The 26353-nt window shown below is 44.8% G+C and overlaps 1 protein-coding gene across 1 annotated transcript; it reads right to left on the bottom strand.

Moving 5' to 3' along the window:
* Positions 1-4123: 4123 nt before the first annotated feature.
* Positions 4124-26129, bottom strand: LOC311240292 (amyloid-beta A4 precursor protein-binding family A member 2-like; the record flags this gene model as incomplete). Its single annotated transcript, XM_084328853.1, has 4 exons — positions 26021-26129; positions 10668-10872; positions 7415-7555; positions 4124-4195 (listed from the first exon to the last, which is right to left on the bottom strand). The coding sequence occupies exons 2-4, from the start codon at positions 10728-10730 to the stop codon at positions 4124-4126; spliced, it is 276 nt and encodes a 91-aa protein (XP_084184979.1). The 5' UTR covers positions 10731-10872; positions 26021-26129.
* Positions 26130-26353: the final 224 nt, after the last annotated feature.

Here is a 26353-nt window from a genome sequence, read left to right on the forward strand (position 1 = left end):
CAAACCATTGTTCATAACCCTGTTCATCATTTGGAAACCTATTTACAACATTATCGGCTTAGAGCAGAGATAACATCGACACCACAGCTCCGAGTCCTTACCTTATATCAAGCAGGACAGAGTGACTAAGGTGATGTGCCTGTCACGAGCGTCTTGCGTCGGTTCACGCCCCCCCCCCCCCCCCACCCCCCGGCACGCACACAGACACACCCTCACGCACACACACACACACAATGAACTCAACGGATATCGTCGAACAACTGAGTCTGACACGTTTCTATGAGAAACTGAATGGATAGTAGTACTAGTACCTATTGACAGACATTTACACAGATGACTGAATGAATAGCATACTACTTATTTGGTTGTATAGGAGTCGAGTGGCGCTAATGAGTGTCTTTTGTCAAACAACAGTTGTAACTCCTTCCAAGCACTGCAGACACAAATGGTTTCCTTTCGACGGGTTTATTAAAGGCTTGGTCCTCCAATCCACCGTGAAAACTTAAACAGAAACATACGTCGCGTCAGGTCAACACAAACAATAATATACACGGTATGAAAACAACACATCAGAAAAGCAAAATACAAACAAACATTAAATACCTCATTGGCTGCATGCTACATAAAAAGGGCCGGGGTATTTTTCTTCTGTTCTTGGTAACAGTCTTGATAGTGGTACACGTACACTACACATAGTGGTACACTCTTAGAATTTAGAGAGCCTGTACAACTCGTCTCTGACCATTCCTGCCGCTTGCTCGCAGGTGTCTTAATCAGTCCCAGTCTCCGACCATCCCTCCATGCCGCTTGCTCGCAGGTGTCTTAATCAGTTCCAAAGGTAAAAATGCGACAGCAGCCTAACGGGACACCATATATGACCAGACGTCAAAATGAACATATTATAAATTGTAGCAAATTAAATAATAAAGAAAATAAGAAATGAAACATAAATACATTCTCAAATATTACACTTACAAACTGAAATATCATATAAATGATGAAACCATATAATGGCCACAGTTACAACAGTAGCCTATGAAGAATAGGCTATGACTAATGTAACGAGATGCAAATATGCAATGGACCTATCTCAAACCCTGCCCTCTTTTCTTGATCCTCCAATCACAGCTGTCGCTTACGTCGGACTTCCTCGGTAAGCGACAGCTGTGATTGGAGGATCAAGAAAAGGGGCAGGGTTTGAGATAGGTCTATTGATCACTTGGTATGCTAACTGATTGATTGATTGATTGATTGATTGATTGATTGAAAACTTTATTAACAGATTGCAGAATGGGTACAGTACAGTACAGCTCATTGTTAAGGGGATGCAGACCAGAGAAAGACTTTCGTCTTGTTTACATCAGGGTCCCCCATTTTCAATTCATCGTAACATATATGACATACATGACATACAGATAGACAGTACTGCTACATCTATACATTTATGACATACCAGATTTGCAAATACAGTACTGTTTGTGATACAAAAAGAGTCCAGAAAAAAAAGAGTATACATTTGACGTAGAAACTGTACATTGGATTGGGTAGGTGGGGGTGGGGGGACTGTACATTGGAGGTGGTTGGGTGGGGGGGGGGGGGGGGGTAGGAGTGGGGGGGAGGTTGGGTAGGAGGGGTGGGTGGGGGACACTGTACAACTGTACAAACAAAACTGTACATTGGAATATTGACAAGACCATACTTGGTCATTTACTGTACATTGGAGGGGGTTGTGTTAGGACATTTACAGGGGCCAGTTTCGAATTGCAGTCTCCCGTAGGTGTTTTTTGAGAGTGTTTTTGAAAGTGGGTAGTGATTCACATTCCTTTACAGCTTTGGGTAGGGCGTTCCACATTGATGTGGCATAATTGCGAAACGTGTTTAGTCCCTTGTTTGAGCCGAATCTGGGTTTAACATGATTTGTGGAGCTCCCTCTGGTGTTGTGATCGTGGTATTCACTGACCTTTGGGAAGTATTTTGACATGTACATGGGTACCTTGGTCGTGTAGTGTATCTTGTAGACCAGGCCCATTGCAAGTTGCTGTACTCTGTCGTCTACTCTAAGCCATCCTAGGTTGTCAAAGTGGGCAGGGGTGAGGTGGGTTCTAGGAGTAAGGTCAAGCAGTAGTCTGACCAGTTTGGTTTGAGATGTTTGTAATTTTGTTTTTAGCGCCTTTGAGGTGCTTTGGTACCATGAGGTGCAAGCATAGTCGTAGTACCCTTGAATGAGTGCTCCTGCCAGAGTTTTCAGGGTATTCTTGTTTACCAGTGAGGAGATCCGGTACAAGAATCGAGTTCGTTGGTTGACTTTTTTTATGACATTGGATGCCATTTTGTCACAGGAAAGATTTGCCTCTAGGATGGAACCCAGGTAGGTAATATCTTCTTTCCTTGTGACAATATTGTCACCCACTGTAACTGAGAAGCCGTCGGTCTTGCTGAGTTTGTTATTTGAACCGAAGAGAATGGACTCTGTTTTGCCCATGTGTAATGATAGTTTGTTATCAGCGAGCCATATGCAGATTTTGCCTAGTTCTGAGCTGAGGGTTTTTTCAACCTGTAACTTGTTCTTGTCAGAGACCAGCAGGGCTGAGTCGTCCGCAAACAGGAACAAGTTGCAGTCACAAGCTGACGACATGTCATTTGCATAAATTAGGAACAGTAGCGGACTTAGTATGCTTCCTTGTGGAACACCACAGCTTACTGTGAGGGGGGGGGGGATAGGGTACCGTTTACCTCCACCATCTGCTCTCTCCCCTCCAGGTAGGATTGCATCCAGCTCCAGCTCCAGCTCCAACTGTGGGAGCATCACCTTGATACAAGCATTCCACCTTGCTTCTCCATCAAATGGTATGCTTAATGAAGTCCTGAGCAGAGAACTTAATGATGTGAATGATTGGATAGTAGCTAACAGGCTTCTCTAATTGATTGATTGAAAAGTTTATTAAGCGATTTGCAGTGTCAAATTTCCCTCTGGATAATAAAGGTATTTATATTCTATTCTAAACAATCAAACGTTACATTCTTTACATTATTTGGCAGTGGTTATTTAGGCTGCATTTTAAAGCTCACATATCTGAATTAGACACTGCTATGGGGTTAAACTCATGTGTTTATGTGTTTACCGTCTAGCGGTAGATCGACGACAGGTAGATCGCGGGCTGATTTCAAGTAGATCTCGATTAATAAAATTTGATTATAAAAAAAAAAAAAAAAAAAAAATCAAAATCAACTCTGCCTCTCCTTGTTAACTACAACAAGCAATGCTGTTTGTTATTTAAGATGAGGTCGGACTCGGCACTGACAGATTTGTGTTCATTATGCTGCTTTTATAAAGCCTCAAATGACAAGTCAAGTCAAGTCAAGAGTTTTAATTGTCACGGCATACAAGTATACAATGAAATGCGGGTGGTCTTGCCCGCAACGATGTGCAATACAGTGGTACAACATATAATAGAATCCAATAAAAAAACAAGGTCAATGAAGTAAATTAGAACGATATGGCATTTTCTCCCCATGAAACCTCTGCTGCGAGCATTGGTTTGATGCACAGGTTACATTACAGCATCAACTAAACATATTAAACCAAAAGATATTTAACACTTAAGTCACTCCCCCAAGACTCCGCCTTTTCACAGTCCATCTCAACTGACGGCAGACGTTCAAGTTTGTCTTCGTCTTCGCCGTTTTCCAACCAGCCGGGACGTCCGATAGATATACACAAAGCAACCACGGTCCGCTCTGGGCTGCCTACTATCATTAGCAAAATATGTATTTACATGAAAAAATAAATAAACAACAGAAAACAAAAGGAATCAATATCTACAAGAAGTACCATTAACTTTATATGGATATAAAAAATAAATTGTGATGCATTCACTCAAGTCACTAATATAAAGAAGCACAAGATAAGACAAATAAATAAACAAACGTAACGTAACGTGAGGACTCCTCCAGCTGGTCTGAGCTAAGAAAGCATCTTGTGTGTCCAAGGAGTGGGGGGGAAAAACATCTGGCTGGGCACAGTGAAAAGCCATCCTCTACTAGTCATTGATCAGCTTGTTATGCCCTTCAAAGCTTGAATAGCCACATCACAACAACGTGTGGAACAGGCACTGTCCTTCGGTTATATGTACATGGGCGTCTCCTGTCCTGTCAGCAGTCTGAACATGGCCGCTGGCATGGTCTTCATGTGAATCTGGCGAGGAAAGAAACAAACGCATCGTAAACTCAACAAAATTGGCGACCTCTTAAAAAAAAAAATTGTTTAATTGAACCCTTTCACTACCACACGACAAAGGGTTAACCCTTTCACAACTACACTACAGAAGGTTAACCCTTTCACTACCACATCAAACAAGAGGTGGACGCGGGCAAATACTGCGGCATGGTCATGCTGGACCTACAAAAGGCCTTCGACATCACACCATTCTGATTGACAAGCTAAAAGCAATTGGTTTTGATAGTCTATCAGTGAGCTGGATGCAATCCTACCTGGAGGGGAGAGAGCAGATGGTGGAGGTAAACGGTACCCTATCCCCCCCCCCTCACAGTAAACTGTGGTGTTCCACAAGGAAGCATACTAGGTCCGCTACTGTTCCTAATTTATGCAAATGACATGTCGTCAGCTTGTGACTGCAACTTGTTCCTGTTTGCGGACGACTCAGCCCTGCTGGTCTCTGACAAGAACAAGTTACAGGTTGAAAAAACCCTCAGCTCAGAACTAGGCAAAATCTGCATATGGCTCGCTGATAACAAACTATCATTACACATGGGCAAAACAGAGTCCATTCTCTTCGGTTCAAATAACAAACTCAGCAAGACCGACGGCTTCTCAGTTACAGTGGGTGACAATATTGTCACAAGGAAAGAAGATATTACCTACCTGGGTTCCATCCTAGAGGCAAATCTTTCCTGTGACAAAATGGCATCCAATGTAATAAAAAAAGTCAACCAACGAACTCGATTCTTGTACCGGATCTCCTCACTGGTAAATAAGAATACCCTGAAGACTCTAGCAGGAGCACTCATTCAAGGGTACTACAGTACGACTATGCTTGCAACTCATGGTACCAAAGCACCTCAAAGGCGCTAAAAACAAAATTACAAACATCTCAAAACAAACTGGTCAGACTACTGCTTGACCTTACTCCTAGAACCCACCTCACCCCTGCCCACTTTGACAACCTAGGATGGCTTAGAGTAGACGACAGAGTACAGCAACTTGCAATGGGCCTGGTCTACAAGATACACTACACGACCAAGGTACCCATGTACATGACAAAATACTTCCCAAAGGTCAGTGAATACCACGATCACAACACCAGAGGGAGCTCCACAAATCATGTTAAACCCAGATTCGGCTCAAACAAGGGACTAAACACGTTTCGCAATTATGCCACATCAATGTGGAACGCCCTACCCAAAGCTGTAAAGGAATGTGAATCACTACCCACTTTCAAAAACACTCTCAAAAAACACCTAAGGGAGACTGCAACTCGAAACTGGCCCCTGTAAATGTCCGAACACAACCCCCTCCAATGTACAGTAAATTACCAAGTATGGTCTTGTCAATAATCCAATGTACAGTGTTGTTTGTACAGTTGTACAGTGTCCCCCACCCACCCCTCCTACCCAACCCCCCCCCCCCCCCACTCCTACCCAACCCCCCCCCCCCCCCCACTCCTACCCAACCCCCCCCCCCCCCCCCCCCCACCCACCCAACCACCTCCAATGTACAGTCCCCCCCCACCCCCAACTACCCAATCCAATGTACAGTTTCTACGCCTAATGTATATACTCTTTTCTTTCTGGACTCTTTTTGTATCACAAACAGTACTGTAATTGCAAATCTGGTATGTCATAAATGTATAGATGTAGCAGTACTGTCTATCTGTATGTCATGTATGTCATATATGTTACGAAGAATTGAAAATGGGGGACCCTGATGTAAACAAGACGAAAGTCTTTCTCTGGTCTGCATCCCCTTAACAATTGTATGTATTGAGCTGTACTGTACTGTACCCATTCTGCAATCTGTTAATAAAGTTTTCATTCATTCATTCATTCACCACACCACAGCCGGTTAACCGTCTGTAATGTGGTAGTGAAAGGGTTAACCTTCTGTAGTATGGTAGTGATTTTGATTTGATTACATTTTATTAGACATTTAAAAAGATACAAAATCCCAGAAAAACATCATGGATGCTACATAAAAAAGTCAAGACTTATTTCCATTGTGGTCCTTGGTCTCAGACAGACGAGCGATACAAAACATGACCATAAATAACAATTTGACAAACTACATAGACATGAACATTTTAAATGCAGTTACAAACGTAGCCACAGACAACAATGTATCAGACAACATTTTCATGCATTTTAAAATCTACTTTTTGACATTGTCAAGGAGCCATGATTTGACTTTTTCTACTTTTTTAAAATTGTGTCGGCTATTGATGCATTTTAGCTGTGAAGGTAGCAAATTCCAATTTGTGGCTCCCCAGAATTTAAAAGAACATTTGGCCATATTTGTTTTGAACCTTGGAATACACAGGTCGGAAAGGGCTCTTAACAGGCGCCTCCAAAATTGGCCATTTTCGTTTTCGTTTTTGAGGACTGCATACTTTTTTTGCAAACCAAAACAACATACTTTATCCTTATAGCACATGCATGAGCCTGGTCTCTTTTGAAAGATGACATTCTGAAGTTTCTGATTCCAGAAAAATAATTCACTTTTAGTGCTAACATAATAGTGACATAGGTCTGAACTTGAGTTGTAAAAAAAACGTGTTACTAAAGTTTTTCTGTAGTAGTTAGTAGTCCAGAGGTAGTATTTCCCCAGAAGGTGGTATGGCTTACAAATCCAGACGGAGCCATAGCCTGAAGCCGTATGTAGTACATATCCAAATTTCATAAAGATCCATTCAGAAATGAGTAATTAGGAGTGATTTTGGTAAACTGTGTACAAAGAAAAACTCAGTTTTCTCATAGACTTCAATTCATTCGGCTGTTTTGCTCTTCCTGTTTTCGTGTTTTTTTATGTAGATCCCCATGTGGGGTATCATTGGAAAGCCACACTCATTGGCTACAACGATCCACAATCATTTTCGAGATCGGATCTAGATTGACGGAACTACAGCAGCCTGAGTTGGGAGTGGTATTTTGCGCAATACCGTGTACTTTGCACAAGCCTCAAATACCGGCATGTAACTCGAGAACCGCTGAACGGATTTTGTCGGATTTTGTCGCTATCGACAGGCAATAAAATAAGCCTTCAATTCGATATATATATTGTATTACAAAATATGCACACCCAAGCCACTAGGCAACAAAGTGCTGGTTGCAAAAAGTCCGAAAAATGTCCCATATATGGGATGTTGCAGCTTAAGAGGTTGAGTGAATGTGCACGTCTAACCTCGCCGACGGAGTTGGAGAGCGCCTGGACGATCTTCTCATGTGCCGTAGCCACCACACTCTGGCTGTTGATCTCAATGATGCGGTGGCCCACACGGACCCCCCCGCGCTCCGCGATGCCGCCGCACATCAGACTGCAGATCTGTGAGGGAAGACGTAAACAAAGAGGACGGGCCTCGTATCAGATCAAATCAAATTAATCTGTAAGGCCCGACAACACACGCTAATGTCCCCATGGGCCGGACACGTCTTCTTTAAACAAGTGAAGAAGAAACATAAATCAAGAACAAAACAAAAACACCATAACGTCCAAAAAAAGCAAAATAAATGCAACACTCCCAGACATACCCCACGTGAAGGTAAGGAAAAACTCACTAAAACCTAGCAATAGGAAAAAATGCACCACAGGCAATGTGGAGGAGAGAAACCTTAGAAGGGCCGTTCAAGGGGGGATCTCCCTTCTTAGATGTCGGTGATAGTAGTGTTGCAGTAAAACAGGCGAACAGTTGGTAAGCATGCACTCATATGTGTAATGAAACACAGATAAGTGCATGCGATAGCAACTGAACATTTTGAAAGATAGAGCTGATGGCGGATCTACCGTAATTCCTCTAATAGTAACCGGGTCTCAAATACAAACCGGGTACAAGTAGTGACGTGGCTGTGGATGGTAAGCGGTACTGCAAGTAAACTCACTCCCCAGAGGCATCCAGACCCGGAAGCAAGCAGTGAATTCACTTCTTGCTTAGTGGTCTGTGATGCCGCCCGCGACGCCGGCGTCCGGGGTTCAACTCCCACTCAGGGCGATCCCTTAACAGGGGTCGAATCGACTAAAAACACAACGCAGACAAGATCACACCGGCTACAAGAGCAAAGCTTGAATTGGATTTCCAATATTATTTGTTAATGACAGAGGGGTTTGAAATAATTTGGGTTTTTCATACAGCCATCGTGTCACCAGCACTATTATATGCAGTGATCTACACGCCTCTTTTTAGGACAAAACTGTTCGTTTTGTTACTTGTGAATGCACTGTCCGATTTCCACCAAACTTGACAAATATGTTTGCCTTACAATAGGAAGCGGAGGCCTGGGTGAAATTCTGAGTCATCTGGCCTCATGGTGGTGCTATTCTCATACAACTAAAAACTTGGAACTACTCCTCAATATGGGAGCATAATACAGTATCTATCGATTTTTGTTTGTGCAGATCATCACCTTATAAGCAATAGTCCACTGAAACAAGATGGCCGCCGTTGACTCCGCCGTGAGCCATCTAGTGTTTATATATATATATATCTATGGTAGCAGCAGAGTGTTACTTTGGCAACAAACCATACTGTATCTCACGCTGATCCATATTGAATATGACACCGGTCCGTAATAGGGAGGTGTAGTGGTTACGTCATTGCTGTTTCCAGCCGGTCCACCTCACAAAATCGCAACGTATTTCCCCCATTGCCCATTTCTAAATCGTCTCGTTTAAAACAAATAAAGCATGAACATTTGCATGGTGTACCTTTCTGTGCGTATTCATCCTCAATCTATAGCTCAACGTGAAAATATTCGCAATTAATCGTAATTTAAACCAAAAATGCTTAAACAATAATGTTAGTGATAGAAGGGAACTCATTTTGTGCAAAAAATGGAAAGCTTGCCAATGTTCATGCAGCAGAATTGTTACAATAGCCGATAATCCATTTTCCCAATGATGAATCCCTATACGGGGGGACCTCGCGGGCGGTCCAGAGTGACGTCAGACTACACCTCCCTATACGGGTGGACCTCGTGGGCGGTCCAGAGTGACGTCAGACTACACCTCCCTATACGGGTGGACCTCGCGGGCGGTCCAGAGTGACGTCAGACTACACCTCCCTATACGGGGGGACCTCGCGGGCGGTCCAGAGTGACGTCAGACTACACCTCCCTATACGGGTGGACCTCGCGGGCGGTCCAGAGTGACGTCAGACTACACCTCCCTATACGGGTGGACCTCGAGGGCGGTCCAGAGTGACGTCAGACTACACCTCCCTATACGGGTGGACCTCGCGGGCGGTCCAGAGTGACGTCAGACTACACCTCCCTATACGGGGGGACCTCGCGGGCGGTCCAGAGTGACGTCAGACTACACCTCCCTATACGGGTGGACCTCGCGGGCGGTCCAGAGTGACGTCAGACTACACCTCCCTATACGGGTGGACCTCGAGGGCGGTCCAGAGTGACGTCAGACTACACCTCCCTATACGGGTGGACCTCGCGGGCGGGCCAGAGTGACGTCAGACTACACCTCCCTATACGGGTGGACCTCGCGGGCGGTCCAGAGTGACGTCAGACTACACCTCCCTATACGGGGGGACCTCGCGGGCGGTCCAGAGTGACGTCAGACTACACCTCCCTATACGGGGGGACCTCGCGGGCGGTCCAGAGTGACGTCAGACTACACCTCCCTATACGGGTGGACCTCGCGGGCGGTCCAGAGTGACGTCAGACTACACCTCCCTATACGGGTGGACCTCGCGGGCGGTCCAGAGTGACGTCAGACTACACCTCCCTATACGGGGGGACCTCGCGGGCGGGCCAGAGTGACGTCAGACTACACCTCCCTATACGGGTGGACCTCGCGGGCGGGCCAGAGTGACGTCAGACTACACCTCCCTATACGGGTGGACCTCGCGGGCGGGCCAGAGTGACGTCAGGGATGGGTACCTTTCACATTTGAACCGATACCGGTACCGGTACCTGTGAATCGATACCGGTACCCAACGGTACCTTTTTTCTGTACTTTAGTCTCAAGAAATTAAATGTACCTACCTCAGTCGTAAAAAAAAAAATCCAAACTTCAAATAACTACAATTTCGACAGTTTTCGGCTTGTCATTGCTCCGACTGCTTTGTTGTTGAATCAAGTCAAATCCTAGGTAAGCATATATTGTGCGTGTGAACGTTGACATGAAAAGAAAAAAGTAAAAAAAAAAAAAAAAGTAAAAAAAGAAATAATAATAATAAACTTATTTTTTTATTATTTTTTAATTTTTTTTCGGTTTCTCACTTGATTCGATACTCGGTAGTACCGACGTGTTTCGGTTCGGTGCCTCAAAAGTACCGAATTCGGTACCCATCCCTACGTCAGACTACACCTCCCTATACGGGTGGACCTCGTGGGCGGGCCAGAGTGACGTCAGACTACACCTCCCTATTGGACACAACTGTACTCCAGGACGTTAGTAGCCCTGTGTCTCCCAGTCCCACGCGTACCTTGATGATCCCCTGACAGGTGGCGAGTGGCAGGCCCACCAGGCTGGTGTTGTTGATGGACATGATCTGGTCTCCGATGCTGAGCTTGCCGGAGCGCGCCGCCGTTCATCATGTTGGCCAGGATGACCGTGGGCAGGATGGAGCCCCAGCCGGACTCCACGATCACCACGCCCAGGATCTCACCTTTACTCTTCTCCAACTGCAGCTGTGTGTGTGTGGGGGATGCAGACCAGTTAAGGGGATGCAGACCAGAGAAAGACTTTCGTCTTGTTTACATCAGGGTCCCCCATTTTCAATTCAGGGGTGTTGATTATTTGTCCATATACTGCACAGCTAGAGCCTCACAGCTAAACTTGAATGTGCTTGTTAGCCGTCTGGCAGCAGCTGAGGAACTAGTATACAGAGTCCAACAACGCCTGCTGGTCCAATTCTACACCGGGCCATAATTCAAAGCATCCTCACCTCATCCATCACAGTCTGGTATACGGCTCCACTGACAAACACACCAAACACAAACTCCAACGCATCACCAAGACAGCCTCCAAAATAATTGGCTGCCCCCTCCTCCCCTCTCTGGACTCCATCTACACCTCACGCACAGTCACCCGCTCTGGAAAAATAGTCAACCATCCCTCCCTCCCAGCAGCACACCACTTATTCCAGCACATGCCCTCAGGTCGCTACAGGTCCATTCTAACCAGACACACACGCTTCACAAACAGCTTTTTCCCCACAGCAGTCCGAACACTGAACACCCTGGCCCGCCCCCCCCCCTCCCCTTTGCACAGACGGGCAAGCATCTGTCACTGACTGAAGGTGCTCCCATAGTATGGTCCGCTCGACTATGGGAGGGCCTTGACACTGTTACCGTGACTGTCCTGTATGTATCTATGTATATATGTATTTATTGTGGGGATTGGGAGGTGGGAGGGGGGCGTTTTTGATGTTTGATGTCTGATGTTTCATGTTGATGTAACCAGTGCCTAACATTCTGTACCGCAAACAATTACCACCAACCATCGTTGTGTGGCATTAAAGTATCTTGTATCTTGTAACCCTAAGGCAAACTTCTCCCGTGTGCCAAATGACCCTGATGATGACCCAGGAATCTAACGTCATGCTACAGTAGCAAGCCTTTCTGTCAATAACTTTGCCTATGGCTAACAAACATGAATATGTTCTGACAGTACGTTTGACAAAAAGGCTGGCTTGCTATAGCCAGACATCTCATTGTCCACAAATCAATAACATGACCATGGTATAAGTGGGATAATAACACACCTAGAGGTTTGCATTTTATGAAAAAGAATGCACTTTGCAGATGTAATTAGCTCCTGCATCGTGCATTATATTTCAATAAACGCACACCTCATCGTGTATTATCCCTTACTTAACGTCTGCTATGTCATGTACAGTCATGTATATTATTTATACATGTCATGTACAGTCATGTATATTTATACATGTCATGTACAGTTATGTATATTTACATACAACATCTACTATCTCATGTCCAGTTATGTATATTTATACAACACCTACTATCTCATGTCCAGTTATGTATATTTATACAACATCTACTATCTCATGTCCAGTTATGTATATTTATACAACATCTACTATCTCATGTCCAGTTATGTATATTTATACAACATCTACTATCTCATGTCCAGTTATGTATATTTATACAACACCTACTATCTCATGTCCAGTTATGTATATTTATACAACATCTACTATCTCATCAAGTTCAAGTTTCAAGTTTCTTTAATAGTTGTCATACAGAAGTACAGAATACTTTTATACAAAATGCTTCTTACTGTTACGCTCCAGAGACTGTGCAAGACAAGATAAGTATGAAATAAAATAACATAGTATAGCATGTAAATTAGAAGTAAAAAATTAGGTCACAGTGTTCAGTATAGACATATGTACAATGTTCGATGCAGAATAGACGTAACTGAGTTACCATATAATATACAATATACTATGCAGTGTACTAATATACAATACTATATAGTGCAAAGCAGAAATGGGATGAGGTACAATTTAGGTACAATTTACAGTAGGTGTACTGAATGAACTGGCGCTGCTGTGATGGCTGCCTTTCTGATCGCTCCGACGAGACTGTGCTTTATTTTGTTAATTTTTATAGTATTAGGAGTTTTATATGTGTATGACCGTCAGTCAATCATTGACATTGGATTAAGAAAAACTTACCGTTTGGATTGCTCTCTGGATCGGATCGCTGAACAGCAGAAATGGCCCGCCGAGATCCTTTGTTATGCCGGCCACGGACAAGACCAAAAGCCGCCGCGAAGACGAGGAAAGAGAGCCGGGGTCCGGAACAGACTGAGGTCCAAACGACACAGAACCACATTGCCCAGCATATTGTTGGCCAATGTGCAATCGATAGGAAACAAATTGGACGACATCAGAGCAAGGATCCAATTCCAGAGGGACATTCGGGATTGTAACGTCCTCTGTTTCACAGAAACTTGGCTGAGTCCAGATGTCCCGAATCATGCAATAGAACCGGCAGACCACTTCTTCGTTCTACGAAAAGACCGGACGGCATTAGAGTCACTAAAGAAGAAAGGAGGCGGCATTGCCTTCATGATAAACAAGGAGTGGTGCGATTTAGGCAACACAAAGGAAATGTCTAACCACTGCTCCCCAGACCTGGAGTTTATCACGATAAAATGTCGACCCTTCTTCCTCCCAAGAGAGTTAACGTCCATCATCCTCATCGGAGTGTACATTCCACCACACGCGAACACTGAGGTCGCACTTTCAAAACTTCACGACGAGGTAAACAAACTCCAGGCAGCTAACGTTGACGCGGCCATTTTGGTCTTGGGGGATTTCAACAGCGCGCGTCTTAAAAAGGTGCTGCCGAATTTCTATCAGCATGTGACCTGTCCCACCAGAGGCGAGAACATATTAGACCATGTATACTCGCAATTTAAGAATGGGTACAAGTCACAGGCTCTTAGTCCATTCGGTAAAAGCGATCACGCCGCAATTTTTCTTTTGCCTAAGTATAAACAGAGTCTCAAGCGAACGCCGGTGGTCTCGCGAGAGGTTAAGCGTTGGGCCGTGACGTCAGTGGAGTCACTCCAAGCAGTGCTGGGAAGCACAGAATGGAGTGTATTCCGTGATAACACAGCCAATATTAACGAATACACCGAAACGGTGATTGACTATGTCTGTACTCAGGTAGAAGTAATAATCCCCACCACCAAAATTAATATCTACCCAAATCAAAAGCCCTGGGTAGACAAATCCGTCCGTGAGGCTCTGAAAGTGCGCACATCAGCATACAACACCGGGCTGGTGACAGGCAACATGGAAGAACACAAGATGGCAAGATACAACGTCAGGAGAGCAGTAATAGAGGCAAAACGGCGTTACAGGGATAAAGTTGAACTTCAGTTTGAACAGGCTGACTCTAGAGGCATGTGGCAGGGCCTCAGAACAATGACAGACTACAAAGGAACCCCCCTCAAACTGAACAGTGACATCTCCTTAGCAAATGATCTCAACTCCTTCTATGCGAGGTTTGAGGCTGTGAATAACAACACCAGCCTACAAACCACGGCAATGGGGGGGGGGGGTCTGCTGATGGAGACTCAGTGTTCAGGGTAACAGAGCATGAGGTGAGACGGATCTTTAAAAAAGTGGATATCAGGAAGGCAGCAGGACCGGACGGCATCCCCGGCCGCGTCCTAAAAGTCTGTGCCGACCAACTGGCCCCGGTATTCACTGACATCTTCAACCTGTCCTTGGAACAGGCCGTCATCCCCACCTGTCTGAAGAAGTCCACCATCATCCCTGTACCCAAAAAATCTACGCCCGCTTGCCTCAACGACTACCGCCCTGTAGCCCTCACCTCCATAGCCATGAAGTGCTTTGAGAAGCTAGTGAAGGGCTACATCTGTTCCTCCCTCCCCATCAACCTGGACCCTCTGCAATTTGCATATCGCCCCAACAGGTCCACGGAGGACGCCATAGCCCATGTGCTGCACACAGCAGCATCACATCTGGACAAGAGGAAGGGGAACTATGTGAGAATGCTGTTCATCGACTACAGCTCAGCATTCAATACCATAGTCCCCTCCAAACTCATAGCCAAGCTCAGGGACCTGGGCTTGAACTATGACCTGTGCCAGTGGGTCCTGGACTTCCTGACGGGCAGACCCCAGGTGGTAAGAGCCGGCAACTGCACCTCCTCATCCATCACGCTCAACATAGGGGCCCCCCAGGGCTGTGTTCTGAGCCCCCTCCTCTACTCCCTGTACACACATGACTGCGTAGCACAGCGGAACAACAACACCATCATCAAATTTGCTGATGACACAGTAGTGGTGGGCCTGATCTCTGCCAACGACGAAAGGGCCTACCTGGAAGAGGTAGAGAACCTGTCACAGTGGTGTCAGGAGAACTGCCTCTCCCTGAACGTCAGCAAAACAAAAGAGATGATTGTGGACTTCAGGAGGTCGGGGGTCAAGGACTACAGCCCCCTCAGCATCGACGGGGCACCAGTTGAGAGAGTGAACAGTTTCAAGTACCTCGGAGCCCACATATCCGAGGACTTGACATGGACCACACACATTGACAGTGTTGTGAAGAAGGCACGACAACGCCTCTACTTCCTCAGGCGCCTAAGGAAGTTCCAAGTCAGTCAGAAGATCCTTAGGAACTTCTACTCATGTACAATAGAGAGCATCCTGACCGGCAACATCACCTCCTGGTTTGGGAATAGCACTGCACAAGACCGTAGCAGACTACAAAGAGTGACACGTTCAGCCGAACGCACAATTAGAGGGGGGCTTCCCACCCTCCAGAACATTTACAACAAGCGGTGCAAGGGGAAGGCTAAGAGAATTATTAAGGACTCGAGCCACCCGAACAACTGCCTCTTTGAACTGCTGCCGTCAGGCAAGCGATACCGGAGTCTTATGGCGAGCACAGAAAGACTCAGAAGGAGCTTCTATCCCCAGGCCATCAGGCTGCTAAACGAACAATAATCGCTAAACGAACAATAATCACTATGCAACAACCATCAAATGCACACAGCACACACACCCACACGCACACACACACTCACTCAAACAAACAACACACTGCAGCACCCACTCTCCACACTTTAGATCACACAAACACACTTACACTTTATATTTATTGATAAAGGATTTGCACTACAACTCGTACACCTACTGTGAATTGTACCTAAACTGCACCTCGTCCATTTATGCCTTGCACTATATAGTATTGTATATTAGTACACTGCACAGTATTGTATATTGTATGGTAACTACGTCTACGAACATTGTACATATGTCTAAACTGAACACTGTGACCTCTTTTTTTTCTTCTAATTTTTACTATGTTTTTATTTCATACTTATCTTGTCATGCACAGTCTCTGGAGCGCAACAGTAAGAAGCATTTTGTACAAAAGTATTCTGTACTTCTGTATGACAACTATTAAAGAAACTTGAACTTGAAACTTGAGTTGTAGTGCAAATCCTTTATCAATAAATATAAAGTGTGTTAGTGTGATCTAAAGTGTGGAGAGTGGGTGCTGCAGTGTGTTGTTTGTTTAAGTGAGTGTGTGCGTGTGGGTGTGTGACTGTGTGCTGTGTGCATTTGATGGTTGTTGCATAGTGTTTATTGTTCGTTGAGCAGCCTGATGGCCTGGGGATAGAAGCTTCTTCTGAGTCTTTCTGTGCTCGCCTTAAGACTCCGGTATCGCTTGCCTGACCGCAGCAGTTCAAAGAGGCAGTTGTTCGGGTGGCTGGAGTCCTTGATGATTCTCTTAGCCTTCCCCCTGCACCGCTTGTTGTAAATGTTCTGGAGGGTGGGAAGCCCCCCTCCAATTGTGCGTTCGGCTGAACGTGTCACTCTTTGTAGTCTGCTATGGTCTTGTGCAGTGCTGTTCCCAAACCAGGAGGTGATGTTGCCAGTCAGGATGCTCTCTATTGTACATGAGTAGAAGTTCCTAAGGATCTTCTGACTGACTTGGAACTTCCTTAGGCGCCTGAGGAAGTAGAGGCGTTGTCGTGCCTTCTTCACAACACTGTCAATGTGTGTGGTCCATGTCAAGTCCTCGGATATGTGGGCTCAGAGGTACTTGAAACTGTTCACTCTCTCAACCGGTGCCCCGTCGATGCTGAGGGGGCTGTAGTCCTTGACCCCCGACCTCCTGAAGTCCACAATCATCTCTTTTGTTTTGCTGACGTTCAGGGAGAGGCAGTTCTCCTGACACCACTGTGACAGATTCTCTACCTCTGGACCTGGTGGTGTTGTTGTCCAGCAGGGAGACACTCTGTCCTCTGGACCTGGTGGTGTTGTTGTCAAGCAGGGAGACACTCTGTCCTCTGGACCTGGTGGTGTTGTTGTCCAGCAGGGAGACTCTGTCCTCTGGACCTGGTGGTGTTGTTGTCCAGCAGGGAGCTCTCTGTCTTCTGGATCTGGTGGTGTTGTTGTCCAGCAGGGAGCACTCTGTCCTCTGGACCTGGTGGTGTTGTTGTCCAGCAGGGAGCACTCTGTCCTCTGGACCTGGTGGTGTTGTTGTCCAGCAGGGGGCACTCTGTCCTCTGGACCTGGTGGTGTTGTTGTCCAGCAGGGGGTACTCTGTCCTCTGGACTTGGCAATAACAATGCCCCTGTTACGGTGATAGGGACACCATACAGCTGCGAGTGCCGTCCTTCGGATGAGACCATAAAACCGCGGTCCTGACTGAAATTGGTCGTAAAAGAACCCAGGGCGCCTATCACAAAGAGTAGGGGGCCAAATTCCCAATCAGGTCTCTGACATCAAGGCCACCTAATCATCCCTCCCCCCTTAATTGGCTGATATCAATCCCTGTCTCCTGAGCCTTTCAGCCATTGTGTAGTGTGATGTGTGCCTGGTGCCAGTGTATGGTAGTTATTGTGTAGTGTGATGTGTGTCTGGTGCCAGTGTATGGTAGTCAGTGTGTAGTGTGACGTGTGCCTGGTGCCAGTGTATGGTAGTCAGTGTGTAGTGTGGCGTGTGCCTGCCTGGTGCCAGTGTATGGCAGCCATTGTGTAGTGTGATGTGTGTCTGGTGCCAGTGTATGGTAGTCATTGTGTAGTGTGATGTGTGGTGCCAGTGTATGGTAGTCAGTGTGTAGTGTGATGTGTGCCTGGTGCCAGTGTATGGTAGTCATGGTGTAGTGTGATGTATGCCTGGTGCCAGTGTATGGTAGTCAAGGTGTAGTGTGATGTGTGCCTGGTGCCAGTGTATGGTAGTCATGGTGTAGTGTGATGTGTGCCTGGTGCCAGTGTATGGTAGTCATGGTGTAGTGTGATGTGTGCCTGGTGCCAGTGTATGGTAGTCATGGTGTAGTGTGATGTGTGCCTGGTGCCAGTGTATGGTAGTCATGGTGTAGTGTGATGTGTGCCTGGTGCCAGTGTATGGTAGTCAGTGTGTAGTGTGATGTGGACAATGTAGTGAAGTGGCTGTGGAGGTTAAGCGGCACTGCAAGTAAACTCACTCCCCAGAGGCATCCCGACACATTACCAGGAGGTGAGTTCACCTCTTGGTATAGCGGTCGGCGATATCGCCCGCGGCGCGGGAGACCGGGGTTCAACTCCCACTCAGGGCATGTCAAATGAGACCGGTTTCACCAGTGTATGGTAGTCATTGTGTAGTGTGATGTGTGCCTGGTGCCAGTGTATGGTATTGATTGATTGAATGATTGATTGAAAACTTTATTTAACAGATTGCAGAATGGGTACAATACAGTACAACTCAATACACACAATTGTTAAGGGATTTCAGACCAGAGAAAGACTTTCGTCTTGTTTACATCAGGGTCCCCCATTTTCAATTCATCATAACATATATGACATACAGATAGACAGTACTGCTACATCTATGCATTTATATGACATACCAGATTTACAAATACAGTACTGTTTGTGATACAAAAAGAGTTTAAAAAAGAGAGTATATACATTTGATGAAGAAACTGTACATTGGAGGAGGTTGGGTAGGTGGGGTGGAGGGGGGGGTTTGGTAGGGTAGGTGGGGTGGAGGGGGGGAAACTGTACATTGGCGGTGGTTGGGTGGGTGGGGTGGGGTGGGGGGGGTAACTGTACATTGGATTATCGACGAAACCTTACTTGGTCCCAAGAAGAGGGTCTTGTGTATTATTGGGTTAGGACATTTACTGTACATTGGAGGGGGTTGGTGATGGTGAGTGATGTTAACATGATGATATCACACCACTTTTACAGATTTTTATGTGTCTATGTTATGTCTATGTGATGTCATGTGTCTTTACGATGTCTGTATGATGCATGTCTGAACACTTCGTTCCCCTACCCCCCTACAAGGACCACAATGTCTATCTTTGGCAGTATTCCAGACTGTGCTTCTGTCACGTGTTTATTTATATATTGTCAAAATAAAATAAAATAAATCAAATCATGTGACTGTCTTTTATAGCAGTCACTATTACGTCACATTCCATTATGTCCTTATCCATCTGAAGGATTTGGATCTTGAATAGCAACCAGTTTCAATGCACATGAAGGTAGAATACACAACCTGAAATGTAAAAAGGATGTTAAAGTGCTGATCTCGATTCCATTGAAATAAATGTCTATTTCAGTCACTATCCGATCAGGTAACACAGTGGTGAACGAGCACATGGCCCACTGGTGAAAGACCTTGACTATCCAGCGTTACCAAGTATTATGAACTGGGTGTCTGGCGCGGCATTCATGGGAAATTCCTTTAAAATGTGTACATGAATTACCACAGGCAATAGTACATAACCATAGGCAATTAGTACATAATGTACGTTCTGTTATAGCCATAAGTAATATCTTACGTATTGTATCGAAAATGTACAATGTGTACATATTACAAATAAGTATTATATTACATAATCCTAGTATTGCTGTGTGTGTATCAGGGTGGTGAGAGCGCTCGTCTGTGACCGCAATGATTGCTGGTTGGACTCCAGTTTGCTGTGTTTGTTTTGGACTCTTGCAGATACAAAACGTCATTATATTACTTATACAACTCTGTATTATGTATAGATATAACACAATGTACATTATGTAAAGATTTTTCTTGTGGTCAATTAGCACTTTATTTCCATGTTCTGATGAGATCGTGAAAGCAGTACAATGCAAACACATACATAAGATACCTGATGCTCGAGTGTGACTGAAGAAAATACGGACAATATATAACATACAGTATGAAGCATATCACGGCATACATACCTATGCATACTGCACCTTATGCTTATGTGTATACTGTATACATATTTCATCAGAGAATATATTTAGCATTTTAGTATTTAGCATTTTTAGATTATATATATTAGATTAGATATTAGATTATTATTATTATACTGTATACTTATTTCATCAGAGCATATATATTGCATTTTTTGATTATATATATTAGATATTAGATTATATATTAGTGCTGTCAATATATAAAAAAAAATTAATCTCACAATTTTCTGTAATTAATCTAGATTAAAAATGGAATTTTCTACTTAAGACCTAAGCTTGTAACAGATATTTACTTGAGTAAAATCATGGAATTAATGTCAAATCAACACAAAGAAAGTATATTTAGATTCAAATACTATTTTTTTTTTTTTTTTTTTTTTTTTCAAGATGGCCGCAGTGTGAGAGGTCGTGTCTGGCTGAGTCATTTGAGATGGCGTCGGAGAGAGGAGGAAGGCACGGAGGAGGGTTGGACCCGGTCGCTCGGAGAGAGAGAGAAAGCGGAGTCGAAGCGTGGCGGGGGAGGGTCTGAGAATTGGGAGGAAGTGTGTCGGCGGATGGACGAGAGGGTGATGGCGCGGAGTTTGGAAGTTGATGTCAGAAAGTTATGCGGAGATGTGGAGGCGGTACCGGCGTTTAGGGTGGGATCTCGCTGTCGTGCTGTGTTTTCGGGGGACGGCAAGAGTTACTCGGGGGTTGTTTCCTGGATCGAAGGAAAAAAGTGCCGGGTCGAGTTTGATGGCTATAACGGTGACGAGGAGATGGATGTGGCAGCCTTGTTGATCTGTGATGAACTGCTTTCGACGTCGGGAGCTGGGGAGGGTAGTGAGAGTGAGGGAGGAGTCGATAGGGACGGGGACGGTCGTGACAGGGGAAGGGAGTCAGATGGTGACAGTATGGAGGGGGGTGAGAGCGGGGGAGAAGGGTGGAGTAAGGTGGAGAAGAGGAGCAGAGACAGTGGGAAGGGGATAAAGAGGAAGAAGGGTAGGGGAGATAGCTCGAGTGGGTCAGAAGGTGAGGGTAGCGGAAATGTTAGTGCAGAAGTGAGGAAAATTGTGGTGGTAGTTCGGTTTGGGGATGCGGAGCAGAAAATGATAAGAGGGATGAATCCGATGGTGCTGTCTGATAATCTGAAAAAGCAGTTGGGGAGTATAGGATATGCGAGGGTCCTTCCTGATGGGAACCTGTTGGTTTCATGTAAGAGTGAGGGGCAGGCTGAGAAGGCTAAAGAGTTGAAGGTGGTAATGAATTGTTCAGTGGTGGAGGTGGGTAGGGTGGGGGAGCGGAGAGGGGCAGGCAGTAAGGGGGTGATAGCCGGGGTGCCGAAGGGCTTGAGTGAGGAAGAATTAAAGGAGAACCTTAAGGGAGGTATGCTAGTTAGAGTAAGGAGGTTGCAAATAACTAGAGATGGGAAGAAGGAGCCTAGTGAGGCAGTATTACTGGAGTTTGAGGGGGAGGGGCTGCCTGGAAGAGTGAATTTGGGGTATGTGAGCTACTCGGTGAGGGCTTATGTGCCGAGGGCGATGCGGTGCTTTAACTGCCAGCGGTTTGGCCATATGGCCCGTGGATGTAGGGAAAGTAGGAGGTGTGCGAGGTGTGGGGGGGACCATGAGTATGAGGATTGCAGGGAGGTGAAGCCTAGGTGTTGTAGCTGTGGTGGGGAGCATAATGTGGCTTCTGGGGAGTGTGAGGTCATGAGGAGGGAGACGAATGTCCAGAAGGTGAGAGTGGAAGGTCGGCTCTCATATGCTCAGGCAGTGAGGGCGGAGGGGAGTCAAGGTGGAGAGGCCAGGGGGCGGGAGGCGAGGGAGGTAGTGGTCGGTGAGGTGGATAGGCAGATGGCTGGAAGGATATTAGTGGAGAAGAAGGCGCTTGTGTTTTTTGTAGCTGAGGTGATTAATAGTGCTTTCGGGGTTACATCTAGGACTGCAAAGGTTCAGGTGGTAGTGAAGGCAGCAGTGAGTCATTTGGGAGTAGAGGGGCTGGGGTGGGAGGAGGTGCATAGGGTGCTTTATTCGGGCGGGGTATCACAGAAGGTTTGAGGGAGATGGGGGTTAGGGAGTTGGGGATATTGGAAATACTGAGTGGGGGAGGGGGAGATAAGGCGATGATGGGTTTTTTTTTTGTTGAGGAATGTGGGGGTGTATGATAGGGTCTGAGGGAAAGGGTTAGAGTTGGAAGTTAGATAGAACGTTGAAATATACATGAGTCAGAGAGTGGGATATGTAGTATAATGTAGATGTAGGTTTATAGGGATGGTGGACAGTGTGGTTGTAGGAAGGTGTTTATAGGTTAGGTAGTTGGTTAGACTAGTGGTTAGAGAGGGGAGACTGGAAGACTGGCCCGATCTCCGGGTCGGTAGGTGGCGGTAAATGCCCCAAATTTGGTGGCCGTCCGCCGTAAAACACCATTTAGAAGAAGAAGAAAGGTCGTGTCTCAATTGCTCGTCTGTTTGTCGCAGTTTGTAGCCGATAATACTACTAATTTGATCCACTTTAATTAGTTTGAGCAGTTTAACCATTTCAGTTTCATTGCAGTGGTTTTTTTCCTCGTTTGTTCGTGAAAATGACAACTATTACACTGCAAAGTTTGATGGACGCCATCGAGAAGAGCAAGACTGAAATGCTTCAAACGCTGAGACACATTGACTCAAAAGTGGATACAGTTTAGGCTGGCTTGACTAATATTCAGAACTCCCTGGAGATGTTGGGAGGTCAAGTCGAGTTAATTGAGGAGAGAGTCGGCAAGAACGAGAGTAATGTCGATAATCTTTTTTTTTTTTTTTTTTTTTTTATTATTGCAAAACAAAAAATTATTAAAAGTCAGTACTCAACACACAATGCATAATGAAACTTTCAGTAAAGGTGGTTATAATATATGCAAGTACAGAAACAAGATAAAACAAAAATAGTCTATAATAACATTTTAGCCGTATACAGTGTATATCCAGCGAAATTGCAATTATATAAATGTTAGTATATAATATACCCCTAATACCTATTTTCTAAAACCCTACACACATATGCTCCAGCTCAAACCCCCCCTCCCAGACCCCCTCTTGGATAGTACCTCCATTATCCCTCACTCCTAACCAGACACCACCATTATAAGCTAGCTTTTATTCTCTCCACCACTTCTAACCACATTGACATTTTGGATTCATTGAGCCCCAGAATTCTTGCTGTAGATATTTCTTGATATATCACATCAAGATATGTAAGAAACCACACTTTTCGGCACATTTTTTCCGGTTGAAACCAACGTGATGCGATCAGTTTTTTAGCTACTGTGATACCCGATAAAACCAATCTTTTTAGTTGTGGATTCACTGCAAACTCAAAAACATCATTCAATAGTAATACCGCGGGGTGTACAGGTATATTCCAAAATACGAGTGTTGATAATTGTTGGGATACATCTTTCCAGAATGCCTTAACTGGTGGGCAGTCCCAATACATGTGCATAAATGTTCCTTCGTCCCCATTTGTACATTGGGAGCATTTGGAGTCTTGTATAAGCCCCATTTTGCACAGCCTTATAGGAGTCAAGTATGTCCTGTGAATATAGTTCAGATTGATTTGTTGATGATCCGGGTTCCTTGATGTAAGTCGGACATTTGCCCAGGCTCCTTGCCAATCAAAGTCATATTCCAGGTCTTGTATATCCCTCCTCCAGACAGTGTCTATTTGAAGGGTTTCATACGAGGACATTAGTAATTGATAATAAAAACTTGATACAAAACCTCCCAATGTATCTCTTTCATAGAAAAAATTGTGGTATCTGTGGTGTTCAATTGGTACGAGTAATGGAACACCGTGAGATCTCATACAAAGTCGTAACTGTATGTAAAAAAGCCATGTGGACTCGGTGAGGTTAAACTTTATACATATTTCGACATAACTACAGAGGCCCTTGTTATTAAAAATATCCCCTAATGTGTGTATGCCTTTCTCTTCCCATATAGGGAATCTTATAGGTCGTTTTCCCATTAAGAGTGCATTGTTATTGAATATGGGAGTGTGATTATGCCATTCTTGAGGGTTAGGATATTTCTTTTGTGTTTCCCGCCATGTTCTGATTGCATGGGTAATTATTGGGCCAAATTCTCGCTCACAATGCTTGATTGAAAGTTTAGTGTGTGCTATGTCTTCCAGTCTCTGTGGGGCTACCATGTTTTCTTCTAATTCTCTCCAAGATACCAAAGCCTGGGGATCAGACCAAATCTTCACTGGTCTTAAAGTGAAGGCCTTAAAATATTGTAAAAAATCTGGGACTGCCATGCCACCGTCTGCTTTATTTCTCTGTGCGGTGGATCTTTTTATGCGAGGTGGTTTGTTATTCCAAATAAATTTGTATGTGGAGGTTTGTAATCTTTTCCAGTAGCCCTCTGGAGGAGGTAACGGAAGCATTGAGCTGAAGAAATTGATTCTTGGTAATACATCCATCTTAACTATTGATACCCTTGCCTGTACTGAGTTTTTAAGTTTTGCCCACCTGTCCAGGTCGTCTTTGATTTTGTTCTGTATTTTTGTGTAATTGTGCTTCACCGTTTGTCTTATGGTGGGAAATATTTCCACACCCAAGCATCTGAAATGTTTGACCATGGGTATCGCACCTGGGAGGGTTGTGTCTTTTTTTGCACTGGTGTTAAGAGGAAGAAACGCCGACTTAGGCCAATTTATTTTAAATCCCGATAAATCACCAAAGTTTTCTATCAACTTGAGTATATGCGGCAATGTGTTGTTGGGGTTTTGCATGAACAATATTACGTCGTCCGCATATAAACTAATTTTAAGATGTGTGCCCTTGATTACTATTGGTTCTATGTGTTGGGATTGTCTTATAAATTGTGCTAAAGGTTCTAATGATAGATCGAATAGTCCGGGACTAAGAGGGCAACCCTGTCTGGCTGAGCGTGATACCGGAAAGATATCGGAGATGAATGTGCCTGTTGTAATCCTGGCCGATGGGTCCTTGTATAGTACTTTAATCATATCAATGAATCCTTTTCCTAACCCCATCCTTTCTAATACTGCCCATAGAAACGACCATTCTAACCTGTCAAATGCTTTCATAGCATCCAGGGATAGTATCGCCTTAGGTGTGTTGTCCTCTTTGTCAGCATCTAGTACGTGCAGTATTCGCCTTATGTTATCATTGATCAGACGACCTTTTATGAAGCCTGTTTGGTCCGGATGGACTAAAGACGTCATATGCTTTTGCAATCTGATGGCTAATATCTTAGAGTACAGTTTGACATCGGTTCCAAGGAGGCTTAAAGGACGGTAACTACCGCAGTCAGTGGGGTCTTTGTCTTTTTTGTGAAGAACTGAAATGAGTGCGGTATTTTGGTGTTTATGGAAACTTCCCTCTTTGACTGAGTATAAGATCATATTTAGTAATAAGGGTCCAAATATGTCCCAGCAAGAAATGTACATTTCTGATGGGATACCGTCAATTCCCGGAGCCTTGCCGTTTTTCATTCCGGATATGGCCTCCTTGAGTTCTTCTAATGTGATCGGTACTTCTAACTGTTTAGCGTCTTCCTCCGTAATTTTAGGGAGAGTAATTTGATTAAGATATGTGTCTAATTTGTCTTGATCAAAAGGTCGTTTCTGAATTATATAAATCGGAGTAGAATTCTTTGAATGTATCGTTTATTATTTTGGGTTCTGTTACTAGAGCTTGTTGTTTCCTAATGGCAGTTATATCTGCAAATTTTGCATTAATTCTTAGTCGCATGGCTAATAGGTGACTAGGTTTAGAGCCTTGGAAGTACTGCTGTTGTCTTGTGCTGCGTATTTGCAATTCCGATTTTTGTCTGTATATTGCTTTGATCTCTGTCTTTAGAATGTTTACTTGGTTTTCTAGTCTAGTAGAGTTGTTGTATTTTAAAGAATTAAAAAGCGTTGAGTAAAGCGTTTCCATTTCAGATAGTTTTGTGTTTTGATTTTTGCGCAATATGGAGGAAAATCTATCCGAGAAATCCTTAATCATAGTCTTTACCGACATCCATAATAATGTCGATAATCTACTTGTTCGGGTGAAAGTTCTAGAGGAACACAATGCTTACCTACGTGAGAAGACTGATGACCTGGATAATCGGAGTCGTCAACTGAATCTTCGTGTCGTCGGAATCCCTGAGTCTGCTGAAGGCACCGATGTGATTGGGTTCATGTCCAAAATAATTCCATCGCTCCTTGGTCCGGATAACTTCCCCACCGCTCCAATCATTGAAAGAGCCCATCGCTCACCGACAAATCGTCAGAACGAGCGTGGCACGCCTAGGCCCATCATCATAAAGTTGCTCTACTTCCAGGACAAGGTGAAAATCCTTCGACTTGCCAGAGAGAGTAAGAGAGTGGAATTCAACGGGTCTCGTGTCTACTTCAACCCAGACCTCAGC

The sequence above is a fragment of the Notolepis coatsorum genome (assembly GCF_963971535.1).
Source record: "Notolepis coatsorum genome assembly, chromosome: 14".
Classification (NCBI taxonomy): Eukaryota; Metazoa; Chordata; class Actinopteri; order Aulopiformes; family Paralepididae; genus Notolepis; species Notolepis coatsorum.